This window comes from Ixodes scapularis, unplaced genomic scaffold (genome assembly GCF_016920785.2).
Source record: "Ixodes scapularis isolate PalLabHiFi unplaced genomic scaffold, ASM1692078v2 PGA_scaffold7__128_contigs__length_106722199, whole genome shotgun sequence".
NCBI classification, from domain to species: domain Eukaryota; kingdom Metazoa; phylum Arthropoda; class Arachnida; order Ixodida; family Ixodidae; genus Ixodes; species Ixodes scapularis.
Window position 1 is genome coordinate 64,041,004 of NW_024609882.1, and position 26,737 is coordinate 64,067,740.

General features: G+C 46.6%; 1 protein-coding gene across 1 annotated transcript; it reads left to right on the forward strand.

Moving 5' to 3' along the window:
• Positions 1-9,324: 9,324 nt before the first annotated feature.
• LOC121833147 (trypsin-1-like) lies at positions 9,325-24,849 on the forward strand. Its single transcript, XM_042286252.1, has 3 exons — positions 9,325-9,421; positions 12,649-12,809; positions 24,682-24,849. The coding sequence occupies exons 1-3, from the start codon at positions 9,340-9,342 to the stop codon at positions 24,847-24,849; spliced, it is 411 nt and encodes a 136-aa protein (XP_042142186.1). The 5' UTR covers positions 9,325-9,339.
• The last annotated feature ends 1,888 nt before the right edge of the window (positions 24,850-26,737 follow it).

Consider the following 26,737-nt stretch of genomic DNA (forward strand, 5'->3'; position numbering starts at 1 on the left):
CAGGCCAGCTTCAGATGGGGCAATTTCGCCCAGAAACTTTACGTCGCAACACCAGCAACACGGGCCGCTTGCGATCACACGCAGCAACCAATTGCTGCAATTTGCCATCGTCATCATAAAATTTTATTTTTCTTGTACTATTTAGACACAATTACGCGTTCTAAACGTGTTTTTATGCATTTAAAGCGCTACGAATATTAATGCACCTTTCTGAAACAGTTTGTTTCCAAAAAACGATCGATTTCAAACCAGAACCAAGTCTTTCAGTGTCATCATCACCGGCACGAGGTATCACGTGAACATTTTGCGTCCCTGATTGGATGCAGCTGCTTCAAAAGTATTCGAATTGCTCCGAGTTGCTTGCTTATTTCGAGCCGGACCCGATATCAGCAATTCGTGTTGATATAGGGAAAGCTAGAGAATAACCCGTCATTAACACCAAAATTGCTGAGAAAGATGCTCGATCTGAAGGGGGCCTCATGCACTCATCGCCCTCACGCCACACATGGCCCTCACACCCCACCTCATGCACTCACCGCCCTCACGGCCCTCACGCCTCTCATGCCACTCACTGCCCTCACCGCACTCATGCCCCTCACACCTCTCACGCACTCACCGCCCTCACACCACTCACGCGCTCATGGCCCTCACGCCACTCACCGCCCTCACGCCCCTCACGTACTCATGGCCCTCATACCCCTTATCGACCTCACCGCCCTCATGACCCTCACGGCCCTCACGGCCCTCACCGCCCTCACCGCCCTCACAGCCCTCACGGCCCTCACCGCCCTCACAGCCCCTCACGGCCCTCACTCACCCTCACACTCATGAATTTTCCTGGTTCAGAAACTCACTCACCCTCACCTCACCTGTGAAGATGAGGGTGAGTGAGGGTGAATGAGGGCCCTCATGAGTGAGGTTTGTCGAGGTATGATCCCGAGTCCTCGCCCAAAGCTGACGCAACACTCGTGTCCAATATATGCTCGGGGAACGTGATCGAGCAATGGCAGACGGGCGATGGCGCGGACTTTTGAAAAGGGTTTATTTGAGGCAGAGTTTGAATCATGCACAGCGCGCAACGCGTCGGCTGTCGCCGTAGTTCATTCGCTGAACACCGCGGGGAGACGGGATTTATTTTTAGAACGCAGCTCTTAGGCACCCATTCCCAGCATGAGCGGCGTCGCCGTCGCTGTCGCCGTCGGCGTAACCGCGAGTAACCCTCGTAACACTCGTGAGGGTTACGAGGATTACGAGGGTTACTCTCACGAGGGTAATACCCTCACGAGGGCTACGAAGGTTACTAACCCTCGTAACCCTCACGAGGGTTACGAGGGTTAGTTACCCTGAAAAGGGTTACCCTCACGAGGGTCACGAGGGTTATGAGAGTTACCCTCACGAAGGTTATGAGAGTTACCCTCACGAGGGTCACGAGAGTTACCCCTACGAGGGTCACAAGAGTCCCTCACAGAGGTTGCTAGGGTTACCCTCACGAGGGTCACGATGGTTACCCAGGTCACGTGACCTGGGAATACCCCCCGAGGTCACGTGACCCACCCGTTGACGTCACCGCCACTGATGACGTTATCAGTAACGTAGCTAATGACGCCACCGGCATCCGCATCGTCATCGTCATAATCACTGATGACATCACGAGTGACGTCATTGATGACGTCACCGGCATCCGCATCGCCATCATCATCATCACTGACGTCACTGATGACAACACCGGCACCCGCATCGTCATAGTCATCATCACTGATGACGTCATCAGTGACGTCACTGATGACGTCATCGGTATCCACATCGGCATCGTCACTGATGGCGTCATCAGTGACGTCACGTGACACCCCAAGGTCACCACAAGGTCACGTGACCCCCCAACGTCACGTGATCCCCCCGCCACCCAAGGCCACTTGACCCATCCCCCTAGTACCCTTCCCTCCTTTTCAAGAGCTGCGCTCTAATTCGGCGTTACAGGGAGTTGTAAACAGCTTTCATTTTTCCGTCGAAACATATCATATTGAAGAGTGCGTAGGTTCATTGTTGTGCGGAGCGCTGGTTGGTCTGCTTCTTGCACAGGGGTTGCGCTGACGTCAGAGCACCCAGCTCTGATTGGCTGTGATGGAGGGATAGTAGGTATAGACCTCAAAATGCTACCTGCCTCCAGGTCTCCCCACTGTCCTTCCTATCGGAACCAATCAGAGCTCGGCGTTCTGACGTCACAGCAAGCCCTGCTGTAGAAGCAGAAGAACTTGCGCTCCTCATAGCTTGCGCGAGCGTTGCCTCCAGAGCGCCTTGAAGCGTCTCGCAACAAGCGCAACGCTGCAGGCAGCGGCGCCAAGGCGAACGCGTCTGCCGTTAGAGAGCGGGTCGGGGATCCACAAACATTGACGTCATGCACCGACGTCGTCTTCTAGGTGCTATTGGCTGGGTAACCCATAAATCATTCAAAAAATATGCAGCTTCTTCTGGACGCATTATAGCCATTTGATGCACGGCTCATAGAAGAGTAACCACGCATTTTTTTGTTTAATGCGGTTTAAGTTGGTTTAGTATTTGCGCGAATTTAGAGGGAAAGTGAAGGAAGAAGCGACACAAGGTACGTATAGGCATAGCTGCGTGTCCGTTCTGCTTCTTTGTGTTCTGCGCTCACAGTGGGAAGGTAGAAGGGATTGCCTACCATATTCCAGGGGATCTCCGTTCGCCAAACACAAAGTTGGAACCGTGCGCTTGCGGAGCCCGACGATTGGGGCGACAAAAGCGCGGCGTCACTGTTGCGGAAGTACAATCGCCGCTTCCCGTAAACATTGGCCTTCAACTTTGCGGTTGACGTCGGCAGGTTGTGGCAGCCTGCGTAGGCGCTATTCCGGACGATGGTGGCGGCAAAATTGCCTCGTTTTATTTTTTGTTTTGTGTTCTATGGCGAAGAAAATTCCTCGGAGTTTTTAAGGAAGCATTGCACTATTTTCGGGAACAAAAACAAACAAGTTAAAGCTATTTTCAGCGAGTCCGTGCGCGACAGAACAAATGCAACTGAAATGTTTGTTTCATTTTATGTTGATCTTTTTAATGGCACCATACACCTAGCCTGGTCAATCTACAAAGGTCTTAACTGCCTAAAACATTTGACCACACCAGAACATAGCCGAACTTCATGGGTATTCCCCGCTCATAACATGAAATTCAACAAGTCTCATCAATCTAACAGCATATATTGTACGTACCCCACGGTGCCGCGTTATCCGAACAGGATTTTAGAGAGATTTCAAATAACGCAGCATATCCAATATACATTGTCGACAATAGTCACATCACGACGATCGGACGGAATCCGGCTTGTCTTGGGGTACGTTCTGAAGAGATGCTTTTTTACACAGCAATAAAGGAAATGAACGAACGTGTCTATGCAGTCCCCATACCCCCGACCCTATCATCTATTTCTCGCCAACACCGGGAACATTGCCGGGAAGGCTTTTCGGAGATTATCTCAACGGAAATAATCCTCGAAGAACGTCGAACGGCCAGCGTCGCGGCCTGCTTGACGTTCGCTTTCTTCGTTCGTTTCCTGCAAAGGTCGAGCAGGCTACGAGCCCTGGTATTCCCTGGTTCTCACAGTGGAAGATAACACAAAACACGCAAGCATCCTGAAGAGGCAAATAAAGTAAAAACTTTCAAGGAAACCCGGCGAACTCCGAATGCACAATGCAGGCGGGGAGTCCCCCACGCTGGTCGGGTTTTCACAACTCAGGCCGGTGGCAGAACGTTTTGGCTGATAGGGGTCGCTCGAGTCGCAGAATGGCGGCGGCCGGAGAGCTCTTCCCGGGATGTACGGAGTTGGAAAAGTAGGTCCAAGCCATTCATCGCATCGGAACGGCCCCCCAATTATCCTCGCCGCGCGTTGCAATGTGGGGTCGCCGAGAGGCCTCTTGAGCTTTTACAATAACATGTTTCGTGCGCTACTGGGATAGTCCTCACGTCTGACCAGCCAGTGTCAAATAATTGCTAGGGTATTGTGTTGCATACGTGAAACGTGCTGGCATCACAAACGTTTAGCTAAGTTCATTTATCTGCACGTTCAGCGCACTCAGCCAGTCACCTGCGTTCAGAGCCCTCTCCATCAGATAATTTTACTTGTGGCACGTGTACACTCGAAAGTAAAAACCTGGTGACCTTCCATAACCTTCTCGCTCACTCCTCTCTTTCCTGGCGTCCTGAATACCTCTCCTTATCATTCCACCCCTGGTCACATGACCTCCCCGTTAACCAATCGGCGTGGAGCACCTCATACCTCCTCTCCCACCCGTCAACCAATCAGTGTCGAGCCTCGCGGTCACGCTTTTATCCAGGCTTCACTTTAGGGCTTCGCGCAATATCGAACACCTAGTTAAGGAACGTTTCATGTTAAAAGAGGACGGATTGTAGCCCTCCCGTCATTTTGGCATATTTCCGTGGATCAAAGACTTTCAATCACAAGATTCGGGCCAGGTAACCTTTGCTTGACTTTAAAATTTAAATCCGACCTCAGTCGACGATTCAATGGAATTAGTCAAGCAGCGCAAAAGATCATCATCATGGCACTCGTCGTCATTCGTCATAGTGCGTTTTCAAGCACTGAGTAAACAGGTCATGCGCAGTGATTGAGTGGAGACCCTGCGTTGCTTTCTTGACGTGGTTGGCGTGGCGGACGACAGATAACGCATCGATGACAAGCGCCGTGACAACGCACCTTTGGCGCTGCTAGATTGTCTCCTACGGCTCGTGGCATCGGCTGGGCTCGGGCTTAAAAGTGAAAAATTGACAGAGGCCTTTATCTCAAGAGTGCCATGGAATACCGCACTTTAGGAGCTATCGTCTATATTTGTTTAGAAAACATTAAACGTCGTATCGGGGAGTAAAGAACCTATATTGGCTACGAAGTTCTCCTCAAAATTGAGCGGGGAAACTGACTTGGTCTGCAAATCACGTGACGTCAGTCCGCCCGCTAAATTCAACAGGAAACTAAATTGGCGTCTATATCACATGAGGCCAGGACAAGTGACATCAATTTTTCTGCCAAATATAGGGAGGAAGGTGAAGTGATGTATAGGGTACGTGACGTCAACTTTTAAAAGAAGCACCGTTCATTATTCGGTAAAAGGGCATTGCAAACTTGTTGTGTTCAGTTTTCGATGGTGGCTTTCAGTGTCGTTTTACCGTTATTTTTATTAGCACCGAGATGCTTGGGTGGCACCCTTTTATGGTTTCCGCTTCCGTGAAGCCACGACCACACTTTGCCTTGCCGTGACGTCATGAGCTGTCTAATCTTGACTACCTTATCATCGCTTGCAAGCTACTAGTTACATACTGTTTGTAAAAATACCAATTTTCAGCTTGGAGTCATCGCAATTTTAAACCAACCTTATCACATAGTGGACACTCTGACAATGCGCCGATCTTGATCGATGAAATGAAAAAATATAATAAAAATAAAGACGTCACTGCGAGCGCTTCGTCAATCGTGAATTGCGACTGCGGGGCGGGGCGGGTCTTGTACATCTAATTATCCCACCGCAGCCGATCAGATGGCGGCATATGGGCTGAAAAAAAAAAATAAATGACCAAGGACAAGCCGCAAAGCAAGGAAAGTGAGCATAATAATGCACGCCCTGTGTTTCTTAAGCGGTCACGTGACAATAGCCTAGTGCGAGTTGAGTAAAAAACACCGATAACACGCAAGAACGCGGTTCTTTACTTCTTTCGAAATACCTGCAATTGTAATGGCTTTATGTAAGTACACGCGTGCAAGTACGTCTTCCTCCTCGCGCACCTCGCGTGTCTGTCCCCCCCCCCCCCCCCCCCCCCCCCCCCCCCCCCCCCCACACACACACACCTTTAACGCGCCGCTCCGTCTCATCGCGCGTTCCCTGCGTGTCCTCTAAGGTATACTTTGATCGGCGTGCTCCCCCTCGCGTTCCGATGAGCCAAAGACAAATTTTGGTATACTTCCTCGCGGTATTAGGTGTAGGAGTATTCTATTCCAGCACGATTCATGTTGTGCTCGACAGAAGACTCACATTTTAGTTGAATCTTTAAGTAGGCTGTGCATTCTTTCCTTTAGGCTAGGCGGAATACCGGAACAATATGCCGTTGTGGTCGGAGAACAAAATATCAATATTGAAGATCCCACAGAAGAAAGGATTGGCGTGCAGAACGTAAGTATCAAGTGGCATTTTCTAATACTACAAAGGTTTCGCGCGAATTTTAGGTTTGTGTGGAATCGAGGGTGTTGTGCACCCGCTTGTGACTTATTTTACGATGGAATGATACGCTGGCACGCTGGCGCGATCTACCAGTTAGCCTTGGTTCAATGCCGATCTGCGAATATATGACCGAGTTGTTTTACGCGCATTTCTTTTTTCGCCATGCGTTTGATACAATTTCGACGATGCTATAAACTAAGGATAACTCTGGGACCAATGCAAAAGGGACAAGACAAGCCGCCCTCTCAACTGAAGTTTATTTGAAAGCGCAAACATATATATAAGACCATCAAGAAACGAAATGTCATTGCGTGTTGCGGCACAGAAAGCATTTCAGATTTTGTTTTGTATTAATTTGTTGATAAGGCTAAGTAAGGACATGTCACTTATGCGGGTTTCTTTCCTTCGGTCCTAATCTCAAACACCTTATGAATTTTCTTGACAGTTTATTATTATGACGCGCAAACTCTTGGTGTCACAGAAGGCAGGTGTTTAGGTGTGGCGATGAACACCGGAATAAGTTAACAAATTCCGTAACATGGGTTGTTTATTCAATTCCCATGTTAAGCGGGACGTCATTAATTGCGAGGAGGTCGAACTATAGGAGGCGCTATGTCCAGCTTGTTTTGCTCTGAGTTCTACGTTTACCTAAGGTGCCTTCATGGGCGCTTTAATCAGGGTGATGACATTCTTTGCAGTACACGATGCCACTAGCACGCGCGATCGAAAAAAATACAAAAAATATCCGGCAACAAAATGCCTTCGTAGCACTGTGAATGCCAAGAGCCCATGCCGGGAGACGCACTTGCTCGCACTCAGGAACAAAACAAGAAACAAAAGCGTCAGAATAAAACTCGAAGACAGAGGAGAGCCCGCCAAAGCGAGTATTCCTTCGGAGGTCTTCCGAAGGCACGAGGTGATAAATTTGAAAAAAACTCAGGGCTTAATTTTAGCAGGCATCGCGCCCTCCCGCATTTAGCAATGGACGGCCCGCGAGAGGAGAGCTACCTTCACCGGGCCTGCGGCTGTAGAAGACCACGATTACAGCCTGCTAACTCAGAGACAGCGGCGGGAAACAGAAGGCTGTTCCAGGACTACTGCACGAATTGCGCGCCCCCTGTGCTTCGAGGCCTGATGCCGCCCCGAGGGTGCAAGAACAAGCGTGTCGCGTCCCTCTCCAGCCTGCGTGGATATCTGAGCGAGACCAGTCAGTCTGTCAGTCAGTCAGAGTTTTGAGAGTAAGGAAATCAAAGGAAGTGTTGCTCTGAGCGAGACCGAACTGCTGTGCCAGAAAATGGAAATTGCCAATGCCCCGCCTAGTCAACATTTTCTGAAATTGTGAACTATTGAGCCTTGTTTTTTAACGGAAGGGTCAATAAACGTCTTCTCAATAAATCAATCAATGGTCAGGTGTCATCACCCTAAGCGAAGCGCACATGAAGGCACCCAGTAATTACCAACAAAAGGCACGTGCACGGGTTCTTCACTTCATCTTGATGGATTAAGCGTGGGGCAAAGATGGGGCACGATTCGTGGCCAAGATGTCTCCCCGCGTTCAGTCGAAACGGATGAAGTAAAAAAATCAATGAGTGCCGCTTCCGCGTTGAGCTTCATGATTGAACACGAGCACCAGCCAAACGCTGACCCTGCAATCGGCTACGTGGGCCGAGCACTGTGTGAAAACATAACCAAATAATCTATGTTGTTGTTGTCCGCAATTCGTCCTCAATTTAGCCAGTAGGGGCGCTACGCTTGGATCTCTTTCCCAATAGGTGAGACGGGCAGATATGGAAGCGACTACGTGAGTAACCATGCAACTTCCACAAATCAGCACCGGCAGAACACCTTGTGGTTCGTTGTTCCAGGTGCTCGTGCACTCCGGCCTCCCATGACAACCAAGATTCTGGCGCGTTATAAGGATTAGGTGTCAAATGAAATTCGTAACGCACTCAAGATTATGACTATAGTGGCAAAAACATGCCCAAGTGACATGTCTTTAGCCTCGTCTACGAATGAATACGTGTATCTAAAATGCGGGATGTGTCGCAATACGCAGTGACTTGGAGTTTCTTGATGGATACATATGCGTGTATTTTGTAATAAACTTCAGTTAAGGGAGCACCTTGTCTTGTTCCTCTTGCATCGGTCCTTGTGTTGTTCCGGCGCTGTTTTCCTTAGCTACGAACCAACTGGTCCAAATCACCACCTTAAAGCTCTAAGCGACCATTTCTTATATAGAGTCTGTAGATTTGGCATCGCAAATACGGCAAAGCCTTTAGTTATAGTCATTCGCAAATTGGAAGTGAGCAGCGACTGTATGTTATATGGCGTCATTTTGTTTTCTCATCGTAAGCGTTAACAAGGTACGCGCAACTCACTCAGTAACACTCAAAAGCAAATGTGTGAACAGCCTTAAGCGTCGAACGAATTCTCTTCAAGTTATTCCACCTACTAGACAAAACCTCAACGTCCCACGACCTGTGTTTCAAAGAACAATCTGCAGGATAAAATCATACTTCAAGCGACATTTCTACATTTGCCTTTGTAGCGCGAGTAATTTTCGGCAGTTTCAACGCAGTCAAAATTTGTGTCTAAAGAACCGCTCTGCTTTAAAGAGAAATCTCTTATGCTTCTTTTTTTTTTATATATTATACTATTAGCGGTAGGGTAACTGTACCAATAATTGAATGAAAATGTTAACCTTTTAATTTACGTGTGCGAATACTAGTTCAAATGCAAGAGCGCAGAGTCATCCATATAACAATGATCATAAATTCGGTTGTCGTGGCTTTTCCTCTCACGGTGTAGGCTAGGAGTGACACAGTGCTATTTCATTAGATCAGGTAGTTTGCAACAACCCCCTACCTTTCTTACGTTATTGCCCTAAAATTCAAAATTATATCTTGCATGCGGTTTGCTCTTGTTTCAAAGGTTTTTAATATACGCCATGTTTCTTGTGTTTTTTTTTTCTTTTTTTTTTATTGCCCCATAAACACAGATAACAGTTCATCCACTATACGATCCGGATACCTTTGTATATGACTACTCGATACTGAAGCTCAACAAGACTCTGGACTTCAATGGTCAGGAGAAGCATCTCATGCCCATCTGTCTTCCCAGCTTAAACCAGAACTTTGATGGACAAACCTGCACTGCAAGTGGATGGGGTCTTACCAAAGACAGTGAGCGCACGTCGGCTAAACTCTATGTTCATGCAGCACAATGAAAAAAATGGCCACCTACAAATGTGTTTAAATCAGCGAGGTAGAGGGCCTTAGAGCGATGAACTGGCAGCTGAAAGTGACCCCCAATTGGCCGCCGCCATGTTGCACATTTTTGACCACTAGACACGTGACCTTATAGTTTCACGTCTCGATTTTAAGGACGTACCGCGCAAGAATAATTGTTTATTGACCTTTATTAACAGAACGTTTGTTTTAAGTACAAAATGTGCTTTTACGACAAAAACTCGGGCAGCTTCGCAATGCCTCCGCTAGGTGCCGTCAGCCGCGGTGCTGTGTTTTGGGTTTTTTATCGGAGCTAGACATTGATCCCTGAGGCTAACTCTATTAAAAAAATAGTTTATCATGTTTTTTTTTACAGCGATCGCAATAGAATTCTCGGCTCAGTTTTGCGTAAAAACTTCAGGATTTGGTACGATCACGTGTCTAGTGGTAATTCCGCGTCTTGTGTGCCTGTGAGTGTGACTCTATATCCGCGCTGTTTCATCCAAGCATGAGTCACCAACTAGCCCAAGCATCCACATTATCTAGTGGTAAAAAATGTGCAACATGGCGGCGGCCAATGGGGGGTCACTTTTGCCTGGTGAACGGGATACCGGTTTATCGCTCTAAGCCTCTCTACCTCGTTGGTTTTAGTATACCGAGTGTTTGTAAGAAAACCGAACCCGGCATTTCGCACCGCAAAAATATACTAGACATCGCGGAAAGCTTAAACTCCGTCAGAACGTAACCGCAGCCGTACAAGCAAGATGCCAAAGTTTCAGCACTAACCGTTATTTTATTAAACAGATAAATGTGATTTTTTTTTTTTTTTTAATTTTCAATGGGAGAATGGGGCCTATTTTCGGCCCGTTTTCCGTTTCTGGCGCCATAGAGCTCCATGTACTCGAGAGCTCCGTCGGGCGCCATTTTTTCATTGAAATTTTCAGAAAATCACTTAGCACTTTTGGTGCTGAAACTTCAGCACCTTTCTCGAACGGCTGGGGCTACGTTTTTACGGAGTTGGAGCTCCCCGCATTGTCTAGTTTATTTTTGCGATGCGAAAAGCCGAGTTCGGATTTCCCAGAAACACCCGGTAGAGTATTATTTATTAAACTAAACGAATCCACGTGGGTTTTATTTGCGTTATAAATTTGGGTTATAAACGATTAAAAAATAGTTTACATGTTTATAGAAAAAACGTGTTGCATGGACTGAAAAGTTAAACTCGTCACGTCCTGCATTCCTTCTTAAGCTGTTAGTCATTAGATATACCTTTTCAAAATCGGCTTCTGCGGCTGCCATCTCTGTTTGATAAACTGTGGAACGAATTCTGGGCAAGCGCTGTTGCTCTCTTGTGCGGTATACCAGATTCTGCGCCTGCGTTCACAGCTCATTGACTCGGTTTTTTTTGCCTGCGTGATAAGCACTGAAAAGGTGTATGCTCAATTACAAAACTGTTGATTTTTGCTTTGTTTTTAGCGAATTCACGAGAGAAACCAGCATCACCGAATTGCTAGAGCCGTGAAAATTAGAAAGAGACGAGGCACCAATTTAGCTTTGACAAAATGCACATTACTACAGGCGGCTCCCCCCAATACGTTGGCGTAAAGGAATCTCGCAAGTTATGGTTCATTTCAGTTTTCTAATATACTTTATTGTTCAAAATATTGCGATCTTTAGTACATATATATCTGCTCCGAGGTCACCATAACTTTGGGCATGCATATTTAGCATGCATTGGACGCGAGAGATGCGCCAGCACTCGGCATGAACTCGAAACCAATCACACTGTTTGCGCAGGGAACGATGTCAAAAATATGGCGGCGACCAGTGTTGCTCGGTTACTTTTTAAAGAAGGGTCCGTTCCCTCCAGGGGGTTTAAAGATGGAAGCAGAATGCGGCAAATCCTGAGCGCTGACATCGATGGTCCTAAGAGGAAGAACGAGGACGAGAGCGAAATAAAAGCAAAAAAGTAAACAGACGAAAGGTTAGGGGAGTGTTCGTTTGCCGCGACGTGTTGAAGTTGCTGGAGCGCTTGTCACCTTTGTTTATTTTTATAGAATCCGCTATTTCGTGTTTTTATTTTTTTAAGGGGGGAAGTTAGCTAGAAAAGACTGGGAGCACACCATACCTGTTATGTTTCGTTGCTTCTCTGTATGTATTAAGTCGTCGCCAGCGATTCGCATCTATCGTGACCACCAACTGGGAAACCCGATCTCAGCAACTATGCCCGACGTTTTTAAGCAGCCTGAATGCACAAGGCCTTTCCTTCTAGAATATTATTATAACTCGAAACTTGCTACCTCCAGTAACCTTGAATGTCTTGTTTTTCGCGCTTTGGCTACTTTTTTAGGCAAGGGGCTTCTAGCTTATTCATCATTTTCCTTGATTTAATTTCCTTCATATTATTTCATTTCTACAAGGAAAACAAAAGTTTTCAATAATATCTTGCATCTCCTGTCAACTTCACACTTCAATCTTCTAAAAACACTGGCCTAAGGGCTTTTTTTTTTTTCAGTAGATCTTCTAAGCAAACTTTTTGCGGATCAGGAAATCAAATGGAAGTAGTTGTTAACGCATTGCTGTGTCATTATACGTAAAAACATGAGAGGGACATGGACGACAATACAAACCACACGTGTCTTTTGTAGTGTATTCAACTATGGGTGCTTGAAACACGACTCCTACTGGTGTTTACCGCGTCCCTCGATTTCCGGCTGATGGCGTCACAAAAGTGACATGCTGTCACCAAACGCGACCCTGGCAGTGTATGTGACAGGCGCCTGCTCTGCCGCAGGTAGCTCTTAACTTGACAATTCCACGGAAGCTTCAGCAGGCAAGAGTTGGGACGTTGCGACGACTGCAACACTTGCGCTCACTCGTTCTTTTTTGCCTAGACTTCGTAGCGTCAACCGCCAGGATCGCGACATTCGACAGGATGACACAACGGTTACTTTGACGTCATTTGTTCCCGCTTTGGAACCACTTTTGAAGTAGGGGCCGGGAGGGGACGCTAAACACACCAGTCGAGGACGCGTTCCAGGCACCTTACTTCATAGGTCCCTCTTTCTTTCTTGTAATTTAGTTACCGCTAAGATCAACCGTTCAAAAAATGTAATGTGCATATTGTTTCTTTTGACGAATAAAGCGGAGTAATATGTTTTACTTCGTCCAATAACCCGCAGGAACAAAAGGGGGAAACGACTCGAATCCCGATCTGCTAAAAGTAGACTTGCCCATCGTACCGTACGATGAATGTAGAAGGGACTACATTGGTGTGCAACATGTCGACAGAAACACGATGATTTGCGCAGGAAACAAAGAAGGAGGAAAATCGACCTGCCAGGTAAGTGACCAAACGTGTTTAAAAAAAACCAGTGACACTGTGTGTTGTACAAGGGTATTTCGTTTTTCATCTTCCGGGGAACTCAGTTAACTTGGATTTCCTATCACGAGTTCAACAAGACCCTCAGCGGCTACAGGCCTTGTTTTCTTACCCCCATTTTTAATGGCGTATATTTTTTTCTCCCCGAAGCTTTATGCAGTTTTCTTAATAGAGTCGACGCGACTGTGGTCGAGAGACGGTCTAGTTAAATTTAGAAAAGCATGATTGACTGCCCAGGTGGCAACCTTCTTGGCGAGGGCATCTTAAATTTGTTCCACCTTATAAAAACTGCATAAAAATGTGCGCTAATACTGTCAAGGAATAGCCAGGGTATGTATCTACGTTTTGTGTATATTACTAGAGTTTAATCACTTTTCTGTGTTTGCCCGGTTCATCGGAAGCTGAAAAAAAAAACAGCTCTCCTATCAGTGGTCAAGTGCGCATGGAGACAATGTAAGCAGATTGGTCGACTTGCGCCGATTCCTTTTCGGCGTGCGACGTCCAGTGTAGGTTTCTATGTAAATAACGGCGCAAATATACCTCGTTACAGTTGCATTACTTCATTTAAAATGCATTTGACTATAGTTAAAACTACTCTAAGATAGGGTGAGCATACAGGCGCACTGCATACTATTACACAGTTTTGAACTGGTGACGATGGACGAAAGAGGGCAAACGCAGAACGTGTCAAACGCAACTACTAAAATTTATTCGCACAATTGTATATAGTAAAATAGCATTTGAAGATAGACCAAGGGACATGAATGATGGACGATGGGCACGGAAAGCTTTTGGCTATTTGTACATAAAGTGCGTCGATAACAAGTGAAGAAACCGAACAAGAAAACTTAGGTCGAAACTTTTTGGGCAATAAGGGCTCAGATCAGAAAATGAAGGTTAAAGCTGCAGCCGTGAGGGAAATATGGGATGATAGGTACGCAGACTAAGTAGACTTTGAAGAAGTATAAAAAACGTAAGATGAATATTGCTAAGGAAATCATCTAAGGCAATTCCAGGAGAACCTCGTTGTTGTTTGAGGCCACGACAGGAGCGTTGCGAACTAGGGTGTAAAGAGCAAAATGTCAGGACGTAGATAAAGTGTGTGGGACATGGGGGGAGAAAAGGAGGCGGCTGAACACTTACTACCTTACTGGAAGGGGCTTCATCCAGCAGTTGTTCAACGCGATACTGATTTAGTGGAGGCTTTAGGTTTCAAAGGCACCGACGTAAAAATAGACGCTGGGAAAGCGGAGATCGCCAAGCGCAGGTTACCAGACTGATGGCATAAAACGAGGGAAGAAAGAAGTTTCTTGAAGAATTGTGGATGAAGGCTTGTGCTGGCAGTGTAATGATATTCTGCCATTTGTTGATTACGAATTTTTCTGATATTAGTTCATTTTAATCAGAATCTAGGTGCCGCGAGCCGCCGCCCAATTTAAAGAGTTCAGTCGTATCCGTCGATCAAAATATCCATACTTCTTTTGTCTTTTTTCATTTTCTTTATAAAATACATTCGTTGTTCATGTCGCCTTATCTAAGGCAATTCCAGGAGTGGGGGATCTTTGTACGGACGTGCGTGGGTGGCGCCGGGTTCGGTCTTTGGGCGAATAGGCGAATTTGTGGAGGGAAGAATAGGTTTGGATTCCTTTGTACGAGCTGAGGTCATTGGTTTGATTTGAGGTCAAGACGAGATGTACCTTATATGAAGCCTGAAGGCCATGGAGACGTGTGAAAATTTCTGGAAGACGTGCGTGGGACATGGTATAGCTACGATTCTGCAAATAAAGCTTAGTAGCTGCGTTTGAGTCGTGTTGTGTTTGCACTTCCTTTTTTAATTTTGTAGGTCGTTTCAAGATTTTCAGAAATGCGTTACAATTACTTTATAGAAAATAAAATTGACTAAAGTTACAATTACTCAATTAAAACGCAATTTATTAAAGTTACACTTACTTCATTGAAAATGAAATTGCTGAAAGTTACAATTACTCTATTGAAAATGCAATTGCTTGAAGTTTAAGTTACTTGCCTGAAAAGGCAATTGATTGAAGTTGCAATTATTAAGTTGTGAACGCTATTTTAATAATTAAGTCGATAATTACTTTCTTAATATGCTATATTAAAGTTCCAATTACTCATTCGAAAATGCTATTGATTGGAGTTACAGTTACTTCGTCGAAAACGCTATATATTAATAAATTACTTCAATAAAAAATGCAATCTATTGCAGTGTTCAATTACTGTCTCCTGAAAGAAATAAAAAATACTATACCGGACTCAATTGCAGTTGACTTTTATATTTTCAAAATTGCACAGTGATTTTACAAATATATGACCAGATATATTACGTGATGTCACAATAACTGAAATATACGTTGCGCTACGTGAACAGGAATGGCAAAAAGAATTAGATATTTTATTAATCGTTATTTTTTTTTAGACTTAAACGTTGTTAAGTTGGGCCAACAGTTTATTTTCAAAGAACGGATCATGCACCTCGCAGCGCATCTTTCCGAATAAGGCAGCTGCGACTTTGCCCCTTTTCACTGTTCCTTTCGAAAAAAACTGAAATTTTACATTGTGCGAACATTTTCCGCACCACATCGTGGTCCCGTAATGTGCTCATATAAGCAATCTCAGAGAACTCTGCGAGGCTAAGCGTAGAAATGCCATCAGCAAACAAATATGAATGAGCTATTCGTTTCCTTATCAAATTGTCGAATATGTTTCGAGTCGATACACACTAAAGCCACCAAACTTATCTTCGTCGTTCGATGCAAGTTTCATTATTTCAATTTTTTAAAATTTAAGTTTGGTTTTCACGTGCTTTCGTTTACAAATAGTTGAGATAGTCATTGAAATGCACATAACAATTGAGGTAACCCAGGTAAACAAGATTAAACTTCAACCCGGTTTTGAAGACCTTTCAAAACTGTATTCAGTAGCAGCTCGCAAGACCCAGGCCCTGGAAAATATAAGCTTCAGTGCCCTGGCTGTTACTCAGACAAAAAGCATCGACATCGGAGACGTAGTAGCATGTGCAAGATATTCGAGGTGCTGGCAACCCTCTGTCGACATCAGAGACGCAGAGGCATGTGCAAGACCTTTGAGGTCCTGGCAATCCTTATGACTGAACCAGAGCCAAACCTGAAAAGATTGAGCGCCACTTTGTCCGCTGTTTAGTAGCCAGTGCATAACCTTTACACCAACACCAGCTATACACCTTTCCAAAAAAGAACACTATAGGCCTCAGAGAACCTTTTTTTCAATCGCACTCACTCTCGCACCGGTGTCCCACTCTCGCACTGTCCCACCGGTGTCCCTGCTAATTAACCCTAACCGAGCGGACTATTGATTTCGCGAAGCCCGTAGCCTGCGTAGGAACAATTCCAGTCACTGCTGTAGGTTAGGTGCTCGTATTTTTCCGTTGTTTTCGCGTTTCATTGTGTATATACTTTCCCGATGCCACTGAGAAACACATTTCAAATTAGAAGCTATTTTGTTTTGTACGTGCGCGACGAAACGAACGTAGTTAGAATGTTTGTTTTATTTTATAAAACACCGCCTTCTAAGTCGTATCAGTCGGCAAAGCGCTTAAAGGCCCGTTCACATACTTGCAGCCGAGTAGGACCGGCTGAAACAAGGCCGGTTTTTAAGCCTCTTGCGACGGCTTAGGTCCTGCTCTGCAACAGCGCATCTGGTCCTATGCCATCGCAAAAGGCTTAAAACCGTGCTTGTCTAAGGCTACGTTTACATGGATGCGACTGCAGCGCATCGGATCCAGTTAACGAATCGAATCGGTCCATGTAAACAACTCAGATCGAATCGGATCGGATCCGATCCGATCCGCTGGGACGGGGTGGTTTGAGATGGTCAATCCGAATCGAGACTCTCCTTGTATACGCTAGCGGATCGGATCGAGTGCTCAAGCGAGGGATTACGGGAGCTTTGCTTTGCATGCCGCTAGGCAAACCGGACGCCTCGGAAACAATCTGAAAATCACGAGGTTTGCGTTGTGATCCTTCGACACGAGGTGCCGCTACTGGTCGATCCGAATCCATGTAAACGTAGTGGTTCAAGTGGATCCGATTCGCTAACTGGATCCGATGCGCTGCTGTCGCATCCATGTAAACGTAGCCTAAGTTGGTCCTGCTCAGTTGCAAATGTGTGAACGGGTCTTAACTGTAGAAAATAATTTACAACTGAAGATAGCCGAACAGCAAAACTCGTAATGTCAAGCACAAAGTGCTTGACTTTTGCTCGGTTTGTAGCGTGAGCTACACTGGCCGAGGTTAAGCAATTTCGCGTGGCTCTCAAAAAGCCGTGCTGCGCATGAGCGAGGAGCAGTGACGTCACACGGCGCACAGCTGGCGCGCCGGAGCCGCCGCCGCCGCGCGCGCCTCGCCGGTCTGCGCATTCCCGAGGAGTGACGTCATAGCCGCGGCAGACACTGGCGCCGCCGTGTGCCCAGCTGTGCGCCTCCGTTGCGCAGTAGCCAAGTCTGACGGCGCACCGGAGCCGCTTGATAGCGCCTCTCATTTTGTGCGCATAAGCTCACGCTACGCATATCCTGGCATAGCCGAGCTAAGCCACCGCAATTTTTTTCTTCCGCTTCGCATAGCCGAAAACACAAAGGAAAATAAAACGCGGTCGTGTATTGCCACGTGACTTCCGGCAACTCTCCACTCCTTTACAGTTCTTCGTCCTACCCAATCCACACAACACTTGGTTTTACCTTTGCTCCAGACGCAGCCGTCGCTACAAGCTGATAGGACCAATCCGACAGCGTGAAAAGCGCACCATCATGATATTCGCATGCTCTTTTACGTGTTTCGACATCGCTGAACCAAGCATGAACAAAAACTTCCCAGTGACTTGCGTTTTTGATGCCGCTTGATTGGTCCTGTTACCTCGTAGCGTCGGCTGCGTCTGGATTTAAGCTGAAACGAAGTATAGAAGACAAGGCTGTAGGGCTGGACATTTCTGCGTGAGAAGCGAAGGCCGACGCAGTACACAAGCTGGAAACGAGTGGTCCTTCAGCACTCGGCTCCGAGTCAAGTTTGAGCCGAACTTAGACGCGATAGACGTGTCCAGTCGGTAAAACAACGTTGGCCTTCGCTCATGACGACGTTCCTATCAGCACTTCGACTTTGTTATCTAGGAGTTGTTGGTTCACATGTCGCGGCCATTAACTCCCTGCTCATGTTTCGGTTGCGGCTTAAAGCAGTTGCGTTTTTAGTTCGCAGCTCTTAGGCGCCCGCTTCCGGATAGAGCGTTGTCAGCGTCGGTGTCGCCGTGGGCGCAACCACGCGGGGAAACGTCCCATAATGCACCGCGGTGACGTTTCGGTGGAAGTCACGTGCCGAAACGTCACGTAACCTCACCAAACGTTTCGGCACCGCTCCGAAACGTCGCGTGAAAGAAGCAGGAGGAGAGAAGTTGAGGGTACGGATGAGGAGGAGGGGTGCCGGAGGAGAGAAGTTGAGGGTACGGATGAGAAAAGAAGCAGGAGTAGAGGAGAGAAGTTGAGGGTACAGGGCCTACTCTCCTTCACAGTACCCTACCCTCCTCCTCCTCAAGAGCTGCGCTCTAAATCGGCGGTACAAGAAGAAGTAAACGTTTCTCCCTTTTTTTACTTTTACTAAAAATATACGTGACTCCGCAGAAAAATACTGATTGGGTAGTCATCTGACAACATATTAAAACGTCTGGTAAAAGGAAGAGAAAAAAAAGCTTCTGCAATGTGTTAGTGCTTCTTTAAGGCTAGCACCCCTATTAGGTAGGAGATCGAACAGTCAGGCCTCTGGCGGCACACTTCAGCTGTTAGGGCAAAAACCGAATTTTCTTGCTTGTCCATGATCCAGTGTGTCGAACCGAAAAAAATACGGGTTCGGTTACGGTTCAGGTTCAGGTAAATTAATTTTGTTCCGGTTCAGTTCCGGTTCGATTAATTCGATCCCCGAACCGGTTCGCGAACCGGTTCGGGGCGCTGAACCGGTTGGCGAACCGGTTCGGAAATTATAAATGACAAATTGCAACATCAAAATAAATTACAAATAAAAGATCTGAAATCAGCACATACGAAACGGGATACATCGTAGTGTAAGGCTCAGGGATTTCTACCAGGAATGGTTTCTTTATGTGCACCCAAAGGTTACCTCACCGACGTTTACGCATTCGGACTTCATCTAATTGGGTCCGACGCAGTAGCTGTAGAATCCGCGACCTCCTTACAAACCCACTTACAAGTAGAACTCGCTAACTATCCCGCCACCTCGGCGTGTAAGCAATTGAAGGAACAGTGGGGAGAAAATACAGCTTTCTTTATTTGAACTAGCCTTCGGTAACTCAAATTAGACCCTTAAAAAAGTTTTCATTAAACAAGATACGGAATATGAAAAACACTTCACCGAACGCAACGCCAGAAGGACGTAATAGGATAAATATTAATGTAGAAGAGTTCGCTGTCTCACAAATATGTTAGCTTCTAAGTGCCTATACGAAACCGGATGCATTATTATCAAACTCCACAGCCTTTTCTTTTCTCATTCCGATGGAAGCAAGCTTCAAGAACTCGCGCGTTCTAGAAACATGTTATGAAATGAGCACACAGCAGCATTTAGGATTTACGAGATTGTAGAAAAATAAAATCCCGTGACGCGATTTCTTTTTTTTTTTTTTTTGCACAGCCTTTCATTTTTCTTTTTTCCGTGCAAGCCGCGACGAGCGCAATACTGGTTCTTATGTCACGATTCATGGATGCAGCGTTTGTCAAGATTCATGGACGCAGCGTTTATATTCCTAAGACTGAGTGGAGAAGAAAAATATGTAAGCGAGGTGTGTGTCAGTTGACGGCACTTAAAAAACAAATGGCATTGATAGCACATTCATTGTCAACAGCGCGTGGCCGAACCGTTTTGACATGAGCCGGTAACCGTTATTTTTTTTCCGGTTCAGTTCCGGTTCGGGTTCATCGCGATAACAATATAACGGTTCGGGTTCGGGTTCAGTTCCGGAAAAAATACCGGTTCGGTTCCGTTTTCGGTTCGGTTCGGTTCCGGTTCGACACCCTGGCATGATCAGTGATATCGGTGATTGCGATTTGAAGGCCGCTTCTCGTGCGACCAAAGCACTGGCAAGAGTGAAGCGCTCGTGCCCAGACCGTGCATGACGATGTTCAATTTCTTTGTTATGCTGTGTCAGTAAACACCGGGCTGTGGGGAAAACAAGCTCGATAAACACCCCCTATAGGGATTATTCACTGGCGGCCATGTCTGTGTGCGCGGCTGCTGAGCGCGTGCTCATGACGAGCTTCCACAGTTCTTTTGCAACTTGCATTCCGCATCATCAAGATTGCTGGTCTTAGCAGACTATCAATGTGAGCTCGTTCTGAGCATGCGCACTAAACATTGCCCTCAAATGTGGAGTCCAGTGAATACCCCCAATAGTTCGATCTCTTGCCCAACACTTCGTGTCAGGTTAAGTCCAGACGCAGCCGACGGTATACAAGCGAATGAGACCAACCAAGCAGCGTCAAAACCGCAAGTCACTGGGTCTTTCCTGTTTCTGATGGTTGAGCGATGATAGAACACGTACAGAAGGAAGACGAACAGTTAGATGGTGCTCTTTAGACGCCATTTATTCGGTGCCATCTGCTCGTAGTGTCGGCTGGGTCTGTGCCCAAGGTGAAACGAAGCATTGTTCTCGCAGTGCAAGATAGCACAACAAGGGTGCGCGGAAACTTCCTAGAGCGGCCGAAAAACACCGAATGCCAAAACCCTCAAAACACAGACGGAGATTCGAACTGAGCAGGTTTCAGAAGTCCAAGGAAGTGTCAGGCCAATCCTATCTTCTACGGGCCGCGAGAGTCGCAGCAGTAGAATCATCAGCAGCAGCATAGCAGCTGCCTAGCACCTTCGTCTTTTTTGTAATATTTTTGTTTTTTGTATGGAAAGGTGTATATGTACAGAATCAGAGTAGCGATGTGGGCGAGTTGGTTCATGCTTAAGGCGGACAAGGAGGGGGGGTTTGTTGTGCTCCCACAGGACATGTTAACGTCCAAGTCGAGCGCTGCAATTCAAAAACACTTTAAACTGACCTCCCTTGATCCCAAGAAAGTCAAGAGTGCCGCGCTGAAGTTGTGTAATAGTCTCGAGTTGTCTACTTTAGAGAAAGGCATTGGGAAAAGCAAGGCAGGGCACCTGGAAGTTTTCTTTTCTGTGAAAACTCACAAGTTGGGGCTGCCCTTCAGAACCATTGTTACGGAGAGGGGTGCTTGGCAGAAACTGGTAAGCCAGTACCTTCAGAAACACTTAGGTGCCCTGGAACTTTTTGACCCGTTTTTAGTGCGCAATTCACAGGCGGTTGTGGAGTATCTTAGCAATGGCGTACGCGCAGATGCAGCAGCGTTTTCCATTGATGTCGAGGATTTGTTTTATTCCGTACCCCATGAGCGCCTCTTTGCTTCGGTGCGTGAGTGTATCGATAGAAACGGGGTGATTCCATTTCAGAACGCAAGTGGGGTGGGGGTTGATGGCTTTCTGGAACTGTTGGAGTTTTATTTACAATCGACATTTGTCCTGTTTGACGGTGGTTACTATTTGCAGAACGAAGGAATATGTATAGGCTCAAGTGTAGCGCCCATTCTCTGCGACATTTATTTGGCCATGTGCGATCGAGCTATTGTAGAAAATTTGGACGGAAACAGCGTTCGGAAAGTGTTCAGATATGTGGACGATTACCTCGTGCTCACTAAATCGTCTGGGGGGGTCCTCGAGGATCAGGTTGTCAAAAAGGTGATGGAAGTTTTTGCAAAAAACTCTGGGGGACTTAGGTTTACTCATGAACTCCAAGATGGGTTCTGCCTCCAGTATTTAGATTTAAAACTACAGTTCACAGGAAGTCACGTATGTTGGGCCTACCATCCTCGTACGAAAAAGGAACTTCTGCCCTTCGACTCCGCCCACTCAAAGCTCGTCAAACGAAGCATAGCGTCTTCGTGTATGCAGGCTGCCCTTGATAAGTCCTGTCCCCATTCTATGGCAGAGAGCTTTGAACAGCAGACAGCGCGGCTTGCAGCAGGGGGATACCCTTCTTCTGTTTTGCTGGCGGTAGCGGAAACGCTGTTAAGGAAGATTAAGGGGGGACCTCATCAGCGGCTGGATAGACCTAGCAAGAGGCCTCAGGTTGTCCCGTATCAGCACAGAATTTCCCACAACCTGAAAAAGGTGGCGGGGAGGTTTGATGTCCCTGTCGTGTTTTCGGCGCCTCGTAAACTGGCACACCTTTGTTCTAAAGTAGCCGAGAGGAGGGGGGGTGGGAACCAATGCACTGTAAACCACAGAAAGAAGTACGTGGATTGTGCGATCGGAGTGGTGTACAGGATCCCGTTAAGCTGTGGAAGAGTTTACATCGGGCAAACGGGCCGTTGCATAAATGAAAGGGCACGCGAACATGACTGGTCGCTTAGTTCAACAGCAGGAGGGCATTTGCCCCTGCACTGCGGAACATGCAAATGTCATCCTGATTTCAATAAGATCACAATCATGGGGAGGGGAGTAGATAAAACAGCCAGGGAAATTTTAGAAGCGTATGGAATAAAGAAGGAGGGGGAACAGAACTGCGTGAGTCAAACTTCTGTGTATTTACATAAGAAGGAGATTACTTTCATGGACACGTGTTGATGCGAGTGTGTTTTTTTGTGGGTGTTTTCTTCGTTGGGTCCTTTTCAATAAATATTCAGTTGTCAGTTCAGCGCTCGTCCTGTGTACTCCTTTTCCTCCCGTCCTTGTCGTTTGCGCGCTGTTTCCATTATTTCTAAGTATATGTACACCTTTCCATACAAAGAGAACAATACATTTCTTAAAAGATCAGTAACTATAGACGCTTTGCAGCAGCTGTGCATGGACGCCGCCATAACTGACCTTCAGTTTTTGTTTCCTCTTATATCGTTTCGTTTACTTCATCATTACCATAGCAGGCCAGGTTATTGCCACATTAGATTCAACTGTGTCCTTTTCTAAAGCATCGGCCTTTGTAGAGGATCGTCAACTACTGTTTCAGTTGCTCGGCATCTCGGTAAGACAAGAGAAGGTCGGCAATGGCGGCTGTGATTTGGCGCGTGTGTAAAGCGTCTATAGTTACTGATCGTTTAAGAAATGCGGGACGTGACTCGTTACACTGACCGTTCTTGATTGGCTCTTTGGCCTCTTTACCTGTTAATGTTACAACTCATTGGCTAAGAAGCAGTAATAAGATTTGCATGACACGCCACACCCTGCGTTTCTTAAATTGTCAAATACTACTGCATTTACTCTTGCCTTTTTATACACCATCCTCCTTGATATTTCCATGACTTTCCTCTCGGTAGCAAGAGCCAAAACCCTCGAGATATCTCTTTAGGCTTTTTCGAATAGTTGCGTTTGAAGGTCGGTCCAGACACCTGCGTCTGACCGCGTAAAGACTGCTCGCGTATCGTGCTGTTGCTATGGCGACCCTTACTTCGACCCAATGGGGAGGCGCTGTGCTCAGTCTTCGACGCAACTGTGTGAACGAGCCTCGAGAAACCGACTACGCTAACGTCTCATGACGGCTTACGACGACGCAACACACCAGCGCCATCTATTGGGTTGCCCCGGAATACTTTTAATCTGCGTACTTTTTACGCCTTATTCTTTTTGTGTGAGATTTTACGAAATCCTGACAAAGTTATACTATACCATTTCTCATAGATAGTCCGCAGAGTTTATAACGTAAAATACTGCAAGACCTTCAGTCTATACTCCGTTTTACCTTACGTCCAGGCGCAGAGGATGCTACGAGCCATCGGAGCCAATCCAAGGCCACGTGAATGTCACGTGACCTTGGAGAGGGGGAAGAGAGACGCGCGGAAAGCGTATCACGGGCTACTTCCACTGAGTGGGATTGGGTGGGATAGATCGTAGCATCCGCTGCGTCCGGACATAATGTGAACGGAGTATACGCAACTCGAAAGGGTTCCATGTCTACCTGAGAGAAGGCGCTCACAACGCACACGCCGGCAGACTTGTACGTAACGCGTTACAAGTAATTGATTACTTGTAATCAATTACAGTCAAGTGTAATTTTGTAACGCTTCAATTACATTTGTCAAGCTGTAACGCTCGGAGTAATTCAATTACTTTTTTCTGTAATCAATTACAAAATCAATTACACAATTACCAATTACATTTTTCATTCCACAATTTTTTTTTCTCACAAAAATCAACATAGTCACTCAGCCATGGAGCAAAAATGATTGACATTTTTTTAACATCTAAAAAAATAAAACTAGGATTAGTCGGCAAATCCTTTTTTCTTTTGCGCCACGCTCTTCTACAAGCGCGCCACCAGCCTTGGCTGGGGAGTTCCGGATCTCGTTGCAGATTGCTGATAAAGTCGACGGGAAGCGGGAACTCGCTATTGACTTTTTAGTGGGCTTTGTTCCTTAGGTCAAAGCGTCAGCTACATGACAAGGTCCGGGTCTGAAAACAAAAAAGGGAACAATAACCAAACAAAATTGTGTACGCAATATTGTACTGTGTATTTGTGTATTTCTGTCATCGCAATAAGAAGTAACGTGAAAGTAACTTGAAAAGTAATCAATTACTTTGCAGTAATTGTTCAATTACTTCTGGGAGGCAGTAATCAGTAACGGTAATCGGTTACTTTTTTGACTGTAGTAATTGTAATTGTAATCAGTTACTTTTTTTCAGTAACGTGTACAAGTCTGGCACACGGTCACAGTCAAACGTCATTGGCTCAGCTTGCCTTTATTAGTTCGCGCGCCATATTAAACACAGTTTATACTAATTTTCAGGGCGATTCTGGAGGACCCCTGCAGTGTCCCAGGTCTGACGGCCTCTACGTGCTGGCGGGATTGACATCATGGGCTACCATATGTGCCGCTCCAGGTCAGCCTACTGTCTTCTCGAGGGTCTCAACGCAGCTGCCCTGGATTCAGCAAACTGCTGGAGCGACTCCATAACGGACTTGGCCTTCGCTGCATTTGATACATATTTATCCACTGTTTTTGTGTCCACTTTTTTGTGTAAATTAAATTTCAGCAAGATTTAAAAAAAAATGAAAGCCGCTTACAACTCCCTGTAACGCCGAATTAGAGCGCAGCTCTTGAGGAGGAGGAGGGAAGGGCACTGGGGGGGGGGGGTTAAACTAACCAGGGGGGGGGTCACGTTACCTTGGGGGTCACGTGACCCCCAATGCCGATGATGTCATCACTGACGTCACTGATGACGTCATCAGTGACGATGACGATGCGGGTACCGATGACGTCATTAGTGACGTCACTGATGACTTCACCAGTGATGATGACGATGACGATGCGAATGTCGGTGACGTCATCAGTGACGTCGCTGATGACGTCATCAGTGATGATGACGATGACGATGCGGATGCCGGTGACGACATCAGTGACGTCACTGATGACGTCATCAGTGATGATGACGATGACAATGCGGATGTCGGTGACGTCATCAGTGATGATGACGATGACGATGTGGATGCCGGTGGCGTCATCAGTGATGATGACGATGACGATGTGGATGCCGGTGACGTCATCAGTGATGATGACGATGACGATGTGGATGCCGGTGACGTCATCAGTGATGATGACGATGACGATGCGGATGCCGGTGACGTCATCAGTGATGATGACGATGACGATGTGGATGCCGGTGACGTCATCAGTGATGATGACGATGACGATGTGGATGCCGGTGACGTCATCAGTGATGATGACGATGACGATGCGGATGCCGGTGACGTCATCAGTGATGACGATGACGATGTGGATGCCGGTGACGTCATCAGTGATGATGACGATGACGATGTGGATGCCGGTGACGTCATCAGTGATGATGACGATGACGATGTGGATGCCGGTGACGTCATCAGTGACGATGACGTCATCGGGGGGTCACGCGACATCGGCGGGGGTCACGTGACCTCGAGGAGGGGGCCACGTGACCTCAGGGGAGTCACGTGACTTCGGGGGGTCACGTGACCCCCCACGAGGTCACGTGACCTTGGTGGGGGGCTCGCGCGGTGCATTATGGGACATTTCCCATGATGCACCGCGCGGTTACGCCGACGCCGACGCCGACGCCGACGCCGACGGCGACGCCGCTCAAGCCGGAAACGGGCCCCTAAGAGCTGCGCTCTAAAATTACCGATGACTTTTGAATGACAAAACGGTCAGTACTGAAACTTTGGCATCTGACTCGGACAGCTAGCGCTACATTTTTGGTGGAGAAAGCGTTCGGCGATGCGGAGTTTATTGTTATGGTGAAAAAACCAGCTAACTTTCCGGGGTACCCTGTATGATTTTCTAACTTGTCTAAAGACGCAATGGGAATATACGCCAAAAGAACCAGGACAAAAATATGAGTGGCACAAAGGATAGGAACATCCTGTCATTTGTGCGACTCATCTTCTTGTTCTCGCTTTTTTCTTTCATATATCCCCTTTAAGAATCAGAACCCACTAGCTCAACTCCCAGTCTAAATATATGCCTAAAGACAGACTTTTTTTTCTGACCAATGGGACAGGACCTTTAAACAAGAAAGAAACACCTCTCAGGCATCATTTGTGAACTGTGTTTTTCGTGATGTGTGAGTGCGGCTTCAAGGAACTGATCAGACCCGTTCGTGGTTTTGACTCGGTGTCTTGGCTGATGGCAGCAGAATTCCTTCGTACGGCGGAAATCATTAATGGGGGCATATACATTTATAAAGAAAAAGCGACTACAAAGCCGCGGTCTTTCTCTAGACGCGTTAACGGTTATAAATTCGACAAATTGTTTAACTATGCATAAATTTCTAGGTGCGTGAGCTTTAGATGTTAGAGTCTCAATTAAC

Bases quoted from the DNA above. Each gene is read 5' to 3' on its own strand.
- LOC121833147 (XM_042286252.1), top strand. From the start codon at position 9,340: ATGCCCATCTGTCTTCCCAGCTTAAACCAGAACTTTGATGGACAAACC. The intron at 9,422-12,648 runs GTGAGCGCACGT...AATAACCCGCAG, and splicing joins ATGGGGTCTTACCAAAGACA to GAACAAAAGGGGGAAACGAC. The intron at 12,810-24,681 runs GTAAGTGACCAA...ACTAATTTTCAG, and splicing joins GAGGAAAATCGACCTGCCAG to GGCGATTCTGGAGGACCCCT.